Here is a 14481-nt window from a genome sequence, read left to right as displayed (position 1 = left end):
GAGCTGCCTGTCAGGCTTGGGAGTCAGAGTTCATAATGCAGCTTAAACTGATTAATCAGAACTGACAACACTCACAATTACTGGACCTTAAGTTAAGTGAATCAAAGATTATAGAACCTGTTCCTATCACAGAACTCTGGTTCTGTACTCTAGGGGAGGTGGTCACAACCCCCAAAGACTTGCCTCCAGAATTATTGTATTGTGGGACTTGTGGGTTTCGCATGGGAAACCACCTAATGATCGTAATACACCTTCCTCCCTTCTTCCCCACTTGTGAATTAAGTGTATAACCTGTGCTTTTACTTCAGCTAAGAGAACATTCCTCATTCTGAAACTGACTAATTAAATTACTTGATTACTGGCACTCCCATCTCTAAGCCTCCTTTGTGCAACTCAGAGCATTCTCAGGTTAGAGACTGGCTCAGTAAAAATCCTGTTAACACCATATTAGTCATGTGGTAAAAGAAAACATAGACCAAAATTTTTAAAAAAACAAACAAGAAAAATAAATAAAGTTTAAAAATGCATGCTTCAACCTATATTCAGATTCCATCAGCTCTTTCTCTGGGGAATGATAGCATTTTTCATCATAAGTCCATCAGAGTTGTCTTGGATCATTATACTGCTGAGAATAGCTAAGTCATTCACAGGTGGTCATCATACAATATTGCTGTTACTGTGTACAATGTTCTCCTGGTTTTGCTCATTTCATTTTGCCTTAATTCATATAATTCTTTCCAGGTTTTTTCTGAGAGCACCCGATTTATCAACAATCACTTACATAAGCTTTTGAGTTTAAAATTTTTCTCACCCTCCATCCCCAAGATGGTGCACAATCTGATTTAGGCCTTACATAATACATCTTGACTTGGGAGGTATGGAATTTGACTATAATATTCCTGAGAATTTTCATTTTGGGATCTCTTTCTGGAGGTGATTGGTGGATTCTTTCAATTTCTGTTTTACTGACTGGTTCTAGAATATCAGAGCAGTTTTCCTTGATAATTTCTTGAAAGATGATGTCTAGGCTCTTTTTTTGATCATAGCTTTCAGGTAGTCCAATAATTTTTAAATTATCTCTTCTGGAAGGTCTTTATAGATCTTTCCTGGTCAGTTGTTTTTCCAATGAGATATTTCACATTGTCTTCTTATTTTTTTTTCATTTTTGTTTTAGTTTTGTTTTGTTGTTTCTTGATATCTTCAGTGAGCTTTTGTATCTCCTTTTCCATTTGGCCTATTCTACTTTTTAAGAAGTTCTCTTTAGTGCATTTTTGCATATCTTTTTTTCATTTGGCCAATTCTGCTTTTCAAGGCATTCTTCTTCTCATTGGCTTTTTGGACTTCTTTTACCAGTTGGCCTATTCTGTGGTTTTTTTAAAATATTAATTTATTTTTAGTTTTCAACATGCACTTCCATAAGCTTTTGAGTTTTAAATTTTCTCCCTCTACCTCCCTGCCTCCCTTTCCAAGATGGTGTACAATCTGATATAGGCTCTACATACACATTCCTATTAATGTATTTTCACATTAGTCATGTTGTAAAAAAGAATTAGAACCATTAGGAGGAACCACAAGAAAGAAGAAACAAAACAAAATAGAAGAAAAAAAAGAGCAAATAGCATGCTTCAATCTGCATTCCAACACCATAGTTCTTTCTCTGGATGTGGATAGCATTTTCTATCATGAGACTTTTGCAGATGTCTTACATCCTTGCATTGTTGAGAAAAGCTAAGTCTATCAAAGTTAGTCATCAGACAATGGGCCTGTTACTTTGCACAATGTTCTCCTGGTTCTGCTCATTTCACTCAGCATCAGTCCATGTAAGTCTTTCCAGGTTTTTCTGAAGTCTGCCTGCTCATCATTTCTTATAGCACAATAGTATTCCATTACAGTCATATACCACAACTTGTTCAGTCATTCCACAATTGATGGGCATCCCCTCAATTTCCAATTCTTTGCCACCACAAAAAGAGCTGCTATAAATATTTTTGTACATGTGGCTCCTTTGTCCATTTTTATGATTTCTTTGGGATACAGACTTAGTGGTGGTACTGCTGGGTCAAAGGGTATATAGATTTTTATACCTGTTTGGGCAGAGTTCCAAATTGGTCTCCAGAATGGTTGGATCAGTTCACAACTCCTCCAAAATATTAATGTTCCAATTTTCCCACCTCTTCTCCAACATTTATCATTTTCCTGTTTTGTGACATTGGCCAATCTGAGAGGTGTGATTCGGTACTTCAAAGTTGTTTTGATTTGCATTTCTTTAGTTAATAGTGATTTAGAGCATTTTTTCATATGATTGTAGATAGCTTTAATTTCTTTCTCTGAAAACTACCTGTTCATATGCTTTGACCATTTATCAATTGGGAAATGACTTGTATTCTTATAAATTTGACTCTGTTCTCTATATATTTTAGAAATGAGGCCTTTATCAGAGACAATGGTTGTAAAAATTCTTTCCCAGTTTTCTGCTTCCCTCCTAATCTTGGTTGCATTGGCTTGGTTTGTGCAAAAACTTTTCAGTTTAATGTAATCAAAATGATCCTAGTAAATGCGAAGAGTCCAACTTTATCTCAGATGAGGCCCCAAATGTAGTATGTATGCTTTGTCCCTCTGTCTCAGATCTAGGCTGCTATGTTTCCCTTTCCCAGGATTTGAGGATACCCTGAGAGGCTTCTAGGGTTCCTTTTCTTTGCCATTGTCTTGAGTCCTCACTGACTATTTTCCTGCAGTTTATAGAAGCTAATAACTAGCACTCCTCTTCTATTTACAACTTAACGTTGATTAGATATCACAAAAGGGTAGCCATTTGATCCCCTTTATTAACATGCTCATGCCTCAATGATAAACTGTTATCTCACTCAGAGAGAACATGCCTCAGTATATCTTTGATGAATTTTACTTGCAACAATGGAGTTCCAAATTGTTCTCCAGAATAACTGGGCCAGTTCATAGCTCCAATAGTACCTTAGTGTACCTATTTTCCAACATTCTTTCCAGCATTTACCATTTTCCTTTTCTGTGATGTTAACCAATCTGATAGGTGTGAGGTGATATGTCAGAATTGTTTAAACTTGCATTTCTTGAATTATTAGTGAATTAGAGCATTTTTATATTATCATATATAGGTTTGATTTCTTAAGGAAACTGCCTGAGAATGATGTCAATTTCAACTGTTCAAGATTTTGAACATAGGAAAGTGAGGGAAAAAAAGAGATGGCCTGAGGGAGAGCATAGAACACTTGGAGATTGATTTGTAAGTAGAGAATAAGTGAGACATAGGGAGAGATAGGATAAGAGGTTATAGTCAGAGATACGTTTTAGCATTACGGATAGAGGAAAGAAGTGTAATATTGGCTCCAGAATCAGAGAACCTGGGTTCATATTCTGCCTCACTTTTTCCTTGTGAGGTTTTGGGCTAGTAACAACATTCCTAGTGTTCAATTTTCTCATCTGCCATATGATAGTATTGGTCTAGGTGGTCTCTGAGGTTCCTTCAAATTCTAGACCTATGATTTAACAACTTTACTTAAGTACAAACCCCTATATTAGTTAGTCCTATGTTAGGTTCTAGATAATGGAATGAGAAGGTTCTGGGGAATGGAGAAAAAGTCTGTGGGAATCAATTATCAAAGGGATAAAAAAATATTCAAACTAGATTCCAACATGGATTATTCTGAGGTCTAAATGAATAGCAGAGTATTTATCCTAAACATAGTACAAAACAATGCATCCTATGAATATGATAGACCCCACCAGGCCTCTGGAGCTTTAAAGCTTATTTAATGCATCGAGAACTATACATTATTTTCTAAATAACAGTGATGTGAGGTAGATCTTCATTTTATAGATGAGAAAAATGAAGTTGACAAATTTTAGTTGACATACTTTCTCACATAGTTTGCCAGTAACTGCCAAAGTGAGGATTCGAAAACCAGCCTCATTACTACATTAGTTTATGGCAGAGAGTCCCAAACTTATTTGCCTATTGCTCCCTTTTAAAAAAAAATATTCAGCGCCCTCCTAGAAATCTATTTTCTTTAACCTTTTAACAGGCTTTTTAAAAAATTTGCATCATTGCAAAGATATAAACTATTTTCTTTAAAAATAAGATGCATCTTAAATTTAACAATTTATTGTAAATTTGTGGGGTTTTTCCTGCATTGAAATTTTGATGATGCGATATTGTGTCATGATATAGTATCATATTATGAACAAATCATTAAACGGATATATTCCTGCCCATGCATGCTAGACTTCCTGACAATGCATGACAGGCACATCTGCCAACACTTGCTAGTTAAGACCTATCAGTGGACTTGACCACTGATCAGTCATAACTTGCATTTTGTGTGTTTATTTGGATAATAATGTAACCACTACAACTTTAACTCTATTACACAACAGCTGAAACATGTATGAATGGTTTTTCAAAATGTTCTTATCTTCTTTCCTTATGCTTCCTCCACCCCTTATTTTTAATCAATGCCACCTAATTTTACCCATGACTACTACTGCCCTGGATCATGCTAGCACCCCCCGGAGGCCAGTATTGCCCACTTTGAGGACATATGGTTTATGATATACTATAATCAAAGAGAGAGACAGAGCCATGATGGCAGAAAAAAAGGAAACTACTTGCCTGAGCTCTCCTCAAAACCCTTTTGAACACTTTTAAATAATGCCATGAAACAATTCCTGGAGCACCAGAATCCTCAAAAGGATGGGGTGAAAAGATTTTCTAGCCAAAGACAACATAGAAGATTGGCAGGAAAGATCTGTTGCACCTAAGTGAGAGTGGAGCACAGTCTAGCACAGGCTGCTCCAGCACAGACCTGGCTCCAGCAAACCAGGATCAGGCCTTGGGAGCCACTGAAACAGCAGTGGCAGCAGCTGCTTCAGGACCTCTCAGCCTGCAGACAATAAGGGGGTCAGTTGAACAACTGATCAGAAGGAGATTACAGGGATCTCTTTCCTGGCACTGGGCACAGGACTCTGTTGCTTTGCCCATGGTCAGATATAGGTTACAGACCTGGAAGGCAATCACAGGGCAAAGAAGAGTACTAGCACACCAGAGCCTGCACCACAGTGCAGCAGGTACTCTCACCACAGTTCCAGACCAGAAAAAGAGTGCTTTTGGTAGCTCACAAACCAGAGCACAGTACAGCAGAGTAGTAAAAACACCTCTTCTTTAGATCATACAGTCTGTAAAAAACTGACAGGTCTCTAGAAATATCTCTGAAAACAGCTGCACAAAAACCCTGAAGCTTGGGACAGTGCTCCATCCACCCTGGAAGTACTTTAACAAAGAGTTAAAAGTCAAGAAATAGACTGGAAAGATGAACAAATAACAGAAAAAAATTCTGACCGTAGAAAGTTCCTATGATGACAAGAAAGATCAATACATATACTCAGAAGGTAACAAAGTCAAACCTCCTGCATCCATTGATCTCAGGCCATGGAAGGGCTCAAAAGGGATTTTGAAAATAAAGTAAGAGAAGTAGAGGGAAAATTGGGAAAAGAAATGAGAGTGATGCAAGAAAATCATGAGAAAAGAGTCAACAGCTTGATTAAGGAGACACTAAATAATACTGAAGACAATGACACCTTAAAACACAGACAAAGCCAAATGGCAAAAGAGGTACAAAAAGCCAACGATGAAAAGAACGCCTTAAAAAAGCAGAACAGGCCAAATGGAAAAAGAGGCACAAAAATTCACTGAAGAAGAAAACATTCCTTTAAAAATAGAATTGGCTAAATGGAAAAGGAGATACAAAAGCTTACTGGAGAAAACAATTCCTTAAAAATTAGAATGGAGCAAATGGAAGCTAATGACTTATGACCAATCAAGAAACAATAAAACAAAACCAAAAGAATGAAAAAATAGAAGACAATGTGAAATATCCCATTGGAAAAACAGCTCACTTGGAAAATAGATCCAGGAGAGAGAATTTAAAAATTATTGGACTACTTGAAACCCATGGTAGAAAAAAAAAAAGAGCCTAGACATCATCTTTCAAGAAATTATCAAGGAAAACTTTCCTGATATTCTAGAGCCAGAAGGTAAAATAGAAATTTTAAAAATTCATCAGTCACTTCCTGGAAGATATCCCAAAATGAAAACTGCTAGGAATATTATAGCCAAATTCCAGACCACCCAGTCAAGGAGAAAATATTGCAAGCAGCCAGAAAGAAACAATTCAAGTATCGTGGGTCCACATTTAGGATAACACCAGATTTAGCAGCTTCTACATTAAAGGACTGGAGGGCTTGGAATATGATACTTCAGAGAGCAAAGGAGCTAGAATTATAACCAAGAATCACCTACCTAGCAAAGCTGAGCATAATCTTTCATGGGAAAAAGTGGATATTCAATGAAATAGAGGACTTTCAAGCATTGTTTTATGCAAAGACCAGAACTGAATGGAAAATTTGACTTTCAGATACAAGACTCAGAAGAAACATAAAAAGGAAAACAGGAAAGAGAATTCATAAGGAATTCAATAAGGTTAAACTGTTTACATTCCTACATGGGAAGATTAAACATGCAACTAACAAGAAGTTGGTCATTATTATGGCAGCTAGGAGTACATATAGACAGAGGGCACAGGTTTGAGTTGAATATAAAGGGATCTAAAAAAACAAAATTAACACTTGAGAGAGGAATGTTCTGGGAGAAAGGGAAAGGAAAAATGATGAAAATTATCTAACATAAAAGAGGCAAGAAAAAGCTTTTACAGTGGGGGGGGGAAGATGGGGGAGGTGAGAGGGAGGGAGTCAGCCTTACTCTCATTGGAATTGCCTCAAAGAGGGAATAACATACAGACTCAATTGGGTATAGAAATCTACCATATCCTACAGGAAAGTCGGAGGGGAAGGGGATAGGAGAAGGAGTGGGGTGATAGAAGGGAGGCGAGATTGGGGGAGGTTGTACTCAGAAACAAAACACTTTTGAGGAGGGACAGGGTGAAAGGAGAGAGAATAGAATAAACAGAGGGGAAAATAGGATGGAAGAAAACACAGTTAGCAATAGTAATGGTGAAAAATATTTTGAAGCAAGTTGCTCTGATTTCTCAAACACACAGAGAACTGAGTTAAACTTGTTTAAGAGCCTTTCCCCAATTGATAAATGATCAAAAGATATGATCAGTGTTCAGATGAAATAATCAAAGCTATCTATAGCCATATTTTAAAAACTATAACTCACTATTGATTGGAGGAATACAAATTAAAACAATTCTAAGGTATTATCTCATACCTGTTAGATTTGCTAATAGGACAGAAAAGGAAAATGACAAATGGTTGGGGGGATGTGGGGAAAATGAGACATTAATGCAATGTTGATGGAGTTGTGATCTGATTCAACCATTCTGTAAAGCAATTTTGAACTATGCCCAAAGGGCTATAAAATTGCTTGGTTTTATACCTTTGACCTAGCAATACCACTACTAGGTCTATATCCAAAAAGACATAAGAAACAAAGAGGAAAGGTACCTATATGGACAAAAATTTTTATAGCAGCTCTTTTCTGGGGGCAAAGAATTGGAAATGGAAGAGATGCCCATCAATTTGGGAATGGCTGAACAAGTTGTGGTATGTGATTGTGCTGGCATATTATTGTGCTATAAAAAATGATAAGCAACATGCTCTCAGAAAAAACCTAGAAAGACTTACAGTAGCTGATGCAAAGTGACATATACTGTATATAATATAACAGCAATTATTGTAAGATGATCAGCTGTGAATGACTTAGCTACTCTTAGCAATATCATTATGCAAGACAACTATGAAGGGCTTATGATGAAAAATGTTACCCATCCCCAGAGAAAGAACTGATGGGGTCTGAATACAGATTGAAGAGTGTTTTTTTATCTTTATTTTTCTTGAGTTTTTTTTTAGTCTGTGTTTTCTTTCACAAGATGACTAATATGGAAATATGTTTTGCATGACTGCACATGTATAACCTATATTGAATTGCTTGCCTTCTCAATGAGGCAGGTGGCAAGGGAAGAATGGAAGAGAATTTGGAATTCAAAGTTTTAAAAATGAATGTTAAAAATTCTTTTTACATATAATTGGGGAAAAATAAAATACCAAAAACATAGAATCAAAGACACCTCCTAGATCACTGCCTTGTTATTGTGGAATTAATTCAGTCTATTCATTGGAAGGTCAAATACTGAATCTGAAGCTTAAATACTTTGGCTACTTAATGAGAAGACAAGACTTATTTGAAAAGACCCTGTGGTTGGGAAAGCTTGAAGATAAAAGCAGCAGGGGATAGCAGAGGATGACATGGATAGATAGTGTCATGGAAGCAATGAACATGAGCTTGCACCGACTTTGGAAGACAATGGGAGGATAGAAGGGCCTAGTGGCCATGGGGTCCCAAAGAGTCAGATACAACTGAATGACTGAACAACAACAGAATCATAGAATTAAAGACTTGAGAGAAACCTCAGAGATCTAATTTAATTTCTGTAAATCAACAAGCATTTATTAAGCATCTGCTACTAGGTTCCAGATTCTCTGCTAAGTGCTGGAGATGCAAAGAAAAATAAAACTTGGTCTGTTATGTAAACAATTATGTACAAACGATATATACAAGACAAAGTGGAAATAATCTCATAGGAAAGGCACTAATTAAGATCAAGGAAGACCAGGAAAGGGTTCTTGCAGAAGATAAGACTGCAGCTGAGATTTTAAGGAAGGGAGCAGGTGAAGATGAGAAAGGAGAGCATTCTAGGCATGGACGACAGACAACGAAATGCAATTTTTGTAACAAAAAGAATGCAAGTGTTACTGGATTGTGGAGTACATGGAAAAGAGTAATGTATAAGAAATCGGGAAAGGTAAGAAGGGAGCAGATTATAATGAGCTTTAAAAAACAAAGGATTTTATATTTGATTATGGATGTAACAGAGTGCCACTTGAGTTGACTGATTGAGGGGAGAATAGACATGGTTAGACCTATGTTTAGGAAAGATTTTGATAGCTGAGTGGTGACACCTTAGATAGATTGAAGTAAGGGAGATACTTGGGGCATGGACATCAACCACAAGGCTAATGCAATAGTGTAAGTATGAGGTGATGAGATCCTGGACCATTATGCCATAGGAGACAAAGGAGCATATACTGGAGATGTTCAGAGATCTAAAAGCACAAGATTTGGTACAAATTGTATACTGGGGATGAGGGTGAGGAGTTGGGCATGACACCTAGGTTTCAAGCCTAGGTGACCAAGGAAGAGGAGAAGGTTTGGAGGGAAAAGTAATGAGTTCAGTTTTGGTCATGTTGAATACAAGATATCTATGAGATTTCCAGTTAAAGATGTCCCATGGGCAGTTGGAGATGTGAGACTGGTCTAGATGTCAGGTTAAAGGTGAACAAATAGACAAGAGAGCTCTGAAGAGAGTTGATAATTTAATCCACAGGAGATAATGAGATAACCAATTAAATACTATGGAGGGAGAAGTCTCAGCAAAAATTCTTTGTACAACATCTTTGGCAAGTTGTTATACATCCATTATTCAAAGAACTCCAGTGATAGGGAATTCACTTTCTAATGAAGCAGCATTTGCTATTTGTAGATATTTGGGTGGAGCTGATGGGCCAAGCCCTGGGGTCCACAGGAAATGATAGTCAGGATACTAGGAATCACCCTAGAACCAAGGAATGTCTCAAGGGATTTAGCACAAAAATAATAGAAAGCAGTCACCGGTACTGTGCCTGAATTTACAGTCAGAAGACTAAATTCTGTATCTCACTTATTCTGCAAATTGTGACCTTGAGCAAAGTTCTTAATCTCTCTCAGCCTCAGTTTCCTCATCTATAATACTAAGGAGTTGAACTAAATTATACCTATTGTTCTAGGGCTCAAATCTAGGTTTTCTGGTCTGGTCTGACTATTCTGATGGCTACACCACCCTGTGTCTATTAGAAAGAGGTCCAGGGGTTCTAATGATAAACGTCCTAAGATAGGTCTTATTGACATAGTCTTAAATGCACATTTTGGGGGAATAGATTTCAAAAGGCTCTGTGAAAGGCTAGGTGAGATTCCATGGAATGAAATTTTACAGTGGTAGTCAGCTCGGCAGAGATGGAAAACACTCAAAAATGAAGGTTTATTCTACTGTGCCTTGAGGTATTTCTTCTTCAACTGTATTTCCCTCCCGATATATTTGCTAACCCAACAATCTTTTGCTATACTCTACTGAATTTGGGTAATATCTTAAATGTGTGGCATGAATTTTAGAGAATCATTCAATGTGGCATTCTTGAAACTTTCAATATTAAATTCTACAGTGTTATGTAAAGTGAGCTACACAAGCACCAATTACCAGGGCAATGTTATTCTACCATATCGCCACAAGATGGCATAAAGGAGATAAGATGGTGAAATAGCAATTCTCAAATTCAAAGAAACTTAGAATTGCAGTGCCTGTGCTTTTCCTTCTTCTCTAGACATGCGGTTGTGTTTTTCCTGTTTTGTTGTTGTTGTTATTTGTTTGGAGTGATGCAGAGGACATAGGTAAGAAAATAGCTAAAGAGATAACTAAGCTGATGTTTATCTGCACAAATGAATCCAATCAAAATTATTACATCAAAGGAAAAATTCCTGACACTTCCAGCTCATTTTGTGCCCCTAGGAAACCTAGTTTCCTAAAGGCTGAAACTTGATTGTTTTTTCAGCTTTCCATTCCTCAAAAAGAATTTTCTTTTCTGTAAAAGTATAAATGTCAGATGTACAAAGAAGATTCTCCTATATTTTTTCCTGCAGCTCCCCTCTATCTCTAGAAGCTTCCAAAATGTAGCACTTGTGAATCTTATTCTAAGCACTTCCATCTAAACCTATCTCACTTCCTAATATCCTTATTATCTACCTAGTCTAAAAACCTCAATTTTAGCTTTTCTCTCACCATTCCTAACTCATCTGCCATCCAACTAATTATCAAATTCCCATTACATAATTTGACTAAGTCATTCCTCTGCTCATTAACTTTCAGCTATCTATCATCTATAAAAGGAGACATTCTAGCTCCAATCTACCATTCTAGCCTCATTTCACTCTACTACCATTCAATAACTCCATGTTTCAGTCACATCACTACTTTCACAATTTTTTAGCCTCATCTTGACTTTTCCCACCTCTGTGTATTTATTACATGCACCATCATCAGTGATGCCTGGATTAGATCACACACACACACACACACACACACACACACACACACACACACCCCTATACCTACTGAAATTTTTCTTTCTCTTTATGGTGAAGGGTACCACTCTAGACACATTAATCATGAATAGCTTGTTCATTTCTGGATTTCAATGTTCCAGATGAGAAAAATATTCTTATTCTCAAGCAGCAAAAAAAAAACAAATAATTGCCAACCACTCAAAATCTTCCTGCATCTTGGATGAACCTGAGGCACACTTGAAGTTGTTTGAGATGATGTTGATGATACAGTAGTTTTGTGATGGTGACAGTAGTAGTGATTACAGTGGTGATGGAATCTATGAATGAACGAATGAATGAACATAAAAGAATTTATTAAGTGCTTGCTTGTTAAGCACTCTGCTAAGTGCCGGCAATACAAATTTTAAAAAATAGATATTCTAAAGGAGCTCATATGCTCATGAGAGGAGGTAACACATATAAAAGACTTTAGCTGCATGGCAGATGGAAAGGCCCAGAAATCTTAAGGGTGAAGATTTGGGCAAATGAAAAAAAGTTCCTTAGGGTTTGGAAGCAGACCAGTTGATAGTGCCCAGGGGTCTGGAGGGCATAACAATGGGACACATGGTAGGATCCAGAAGATGTTGTATGAAGAGGCAATAGATACGATAAAGTGTGGCAGTCATCCATCTCAACAGTGGGCTTCTAGTTGATTAATCTGAGCTCATGGTGGCATGAATTAGGGGCAGCAAGGTAGTGCAGTCGATAGAGCGAGCACCAGAACTGGAGTCAGGAAGACCTGAGTTCAAATCCAGCCTCAGACACATAACACTTACTAGCAGTGTGACCCTGGGCAAGTCACTTAACCCCAATTGCCTCACCAAAAAAAAAGTCACTCTTTACACCAGGCACCCCTATGTAGTCTGGGCAGCCTGGGATCAAGAAGAATCAAAGAAAAGATAACCAGGAAACATACTTCTTGTCATTCTTCCTGCCAGGCTATTCCATGGGGTCTAGAGGCACAGGGTTTGTTGGGGAAAGGGTAACTGGAAGGCAAAGGGGAAGTGCATCATCACTGGTGGTCATTTCCACTCTGTTACCCTTCTGTGGTCTAAAACTGGAGGATTCATAGCTATTTTAAGCATCACTTGCCATAGTTTTCTGTGTGGGGGAACATTTTAATAAGACTTTCTTCAGGGCTCCCATGACATCCTTGTTCCTAAGACTATAGATCAAAGGGTTAAGCATGGGTGTGACAATGGTATAAAAGGCTGACACCACCTTGTCCTTCTCAGGGGTATGGTAAGATAGAGGTAGCACGTATGTATAGAATGCAGCTCCATAGAAGATGCTGACCACAGTCAGGTGGGAAGAACAGGTGGTAAAGGCTTTCTTCCGGCCATCTGCTGAACGCATACGGTGGACTGTGAGCAAGATGAGAGAGTAGGAGGTAGAAATTATAGAAATAGGAATGAGCAGCATTAACACACAACATATATACATGAGGGTTTCATAGAGGGATGTGTCTGCACAGGCTAGCTTGAGGACTGCAGGGATCTCACAGAAGAAATGATTGATGGTTCTAGAGCCACAGTAGGGGACATTCATTGTGATAGGTGTGAGGAGGAAACCATCTAAGGAGCCACCAAACCAGGAACCTGCAGCCAAAAGAAGACACATCCTGCGGTTCATGAGGACTGGGTACCTCAAGGGATTACAGACTGCCACATAACGGTCATAGGCCATGAGCCCCAAGAGGAAAAACTCAGAACCGATCATGGTCAGGTAAAGAAAAATCTGAATTCCACAACCCACAAAGGAAATTATTTTTTCCTCAGATACCATATCTACTAGGAGCTTAGGCACAGTGGTGCAAATGAAGACAGTGTCCATAATAGAAAGCTGGCTGAGCAGGAAATACATGGGGGTATGTAGCCGGGAGTCCACTTGAATTAGAAATATCATAACCATATTGGCTGTTAGAGCCACCACAAAGATTGAAAAGATTATAGCAAAGACCACTCCTATGACCTTGTTGTCCACAAGGAGGCCCAACAAGATGAAGTCTGAGGACGAAGTTTGATTCTCTGGTTTCATTGCCTCTGATGGACCAATGCCCTAAGGATATAAGGACATGGAAATCAGGGAGGATAATGAAATAGGCTACATCCAAGGGCACACATTCTCTACTAGTATCTTCTGTGAATTCAGGCACTTTAGCATTCAGGAAATTGAAAATATTACCCATGAAAATTGTTAAGTAGGTGAAGTTTTTCCTTATCAGGGCAACTTTGATTTTCAGTGTTCTTTCTCTTGAGCAATTCAGAACCCACTTCCCCTCTTCATGCTGCCAAACTTACTAGCCCAGCTACCACAGGTAAATAATAATCTAGGGGGGAAATTTTCAGTAATGTGTTATTGACATTTTCCTTTGCTCAAGTTTCACAGAAAAAGATGTCTTTTCTTTTTGTCAAGGCTAATGCTTCCACCTAAGGCCCTGAAGCCATCACTATTCATATCTTCTGCTACATTACTAACTGAACTGAACTAACTGGGGAAAAGTCTACACATGGAGCCTCCATTTCCTCTACTCTCATTCCCTTCTAACCTCTCTATAATCACTCTGATCTCATTCATCTGAAGTTGTTCTTTGAAAAATTACTAATGATCTCTTAATTATCAAATTCAATATTCTTTTCTCAATCTTCATCCTTGGCCTCTCATAGCATTTAACATAGTTGACCAGCTTATTATCTTTAATACTCTCTTCTCTGGGTTTTCGTGATAACTCTCTCTCTCTCTCTGTCTCTGTCTCTGTCTCTGTCTCTGTCTCTGTCTCTCTCTCTCTCTGTCTCTCTCTCTGTCTCTCTCTCTCTCTCTGTCTCTGTCTCTCTCTCTCTCTCTCTCTCTCTCTCTCTCTTTCTTGGTTCTCCTTCTGCCTGCCTGATCAATCTTACTTGTTCCCCTTTAATATCATCTTACTCACTAATTACAAGTTTCTTACCAAGGCTCTATCCCAGGTCCTTCTCTCTCTTCTCCCTATGATCTCTCACTTGGTGATATCACCAGCTCCCATGGATTAAATTAGCATCTGTTTTCAGATGATTCTTCCAGCTCTCATCCTGAACTTTAGTCCCACAACACCAATCGCTGATCAGACTTTTCAAGTTGAACATTTTAAAGACATCTTGAAATCAGCATGTTCAAAAACAACTATTATCTTCCCTCCAAATTCTCTGCTTTTCCTTTATTGTTATTGAGGGTCCTACCATCTTTCCAGTTACCCCATCTTGCAA

General features: G+C 38.1%; 1 protein-coding gene across 1 annotated transcript; it reads right to left on the bottom strand.

The window, feature by feature from the left end:
* Positions 1-4858: 4858 nt before the first annotated feature.
* LOC114029172 (olfactory receptor 2T11) lies at positions 4859-13282 on the bottom strand. The gene is made up of 2 exons (XM_027843531.1): positions 12338-13282; positions 4859-5035 (listed from the first exon to the last, which is right to left on the bottom strand). The coding sequence occupies exons 1-2, from the start codon at positions 13280-13282 to the stop codon at positions 4859-4861; spliced, it is 1122 nt and encodes a 373-aa protein (XP_027699332.1).
* Positions 13283-14481: the final 1199 nt, after the last annotated feature.

Source organism: Vombatus ursinus, unplaced genomic scaffold, assembly GCF_900497805.2.
Source record: "Vombatus ursinus unplaced genomic scaffold, bare-nosed wombat genome assembly UNPS02014910.1, whole genome shotgun sequence".
NCBI lineage: Eukaryota > Metazoa > Chordata > Mammalia > Diprotodontia > Vombatidae > Vombatus > Vombatus ursinus.
This window is presented reverse-complemented; position numbering and strand designations above follow the sequence as displayed.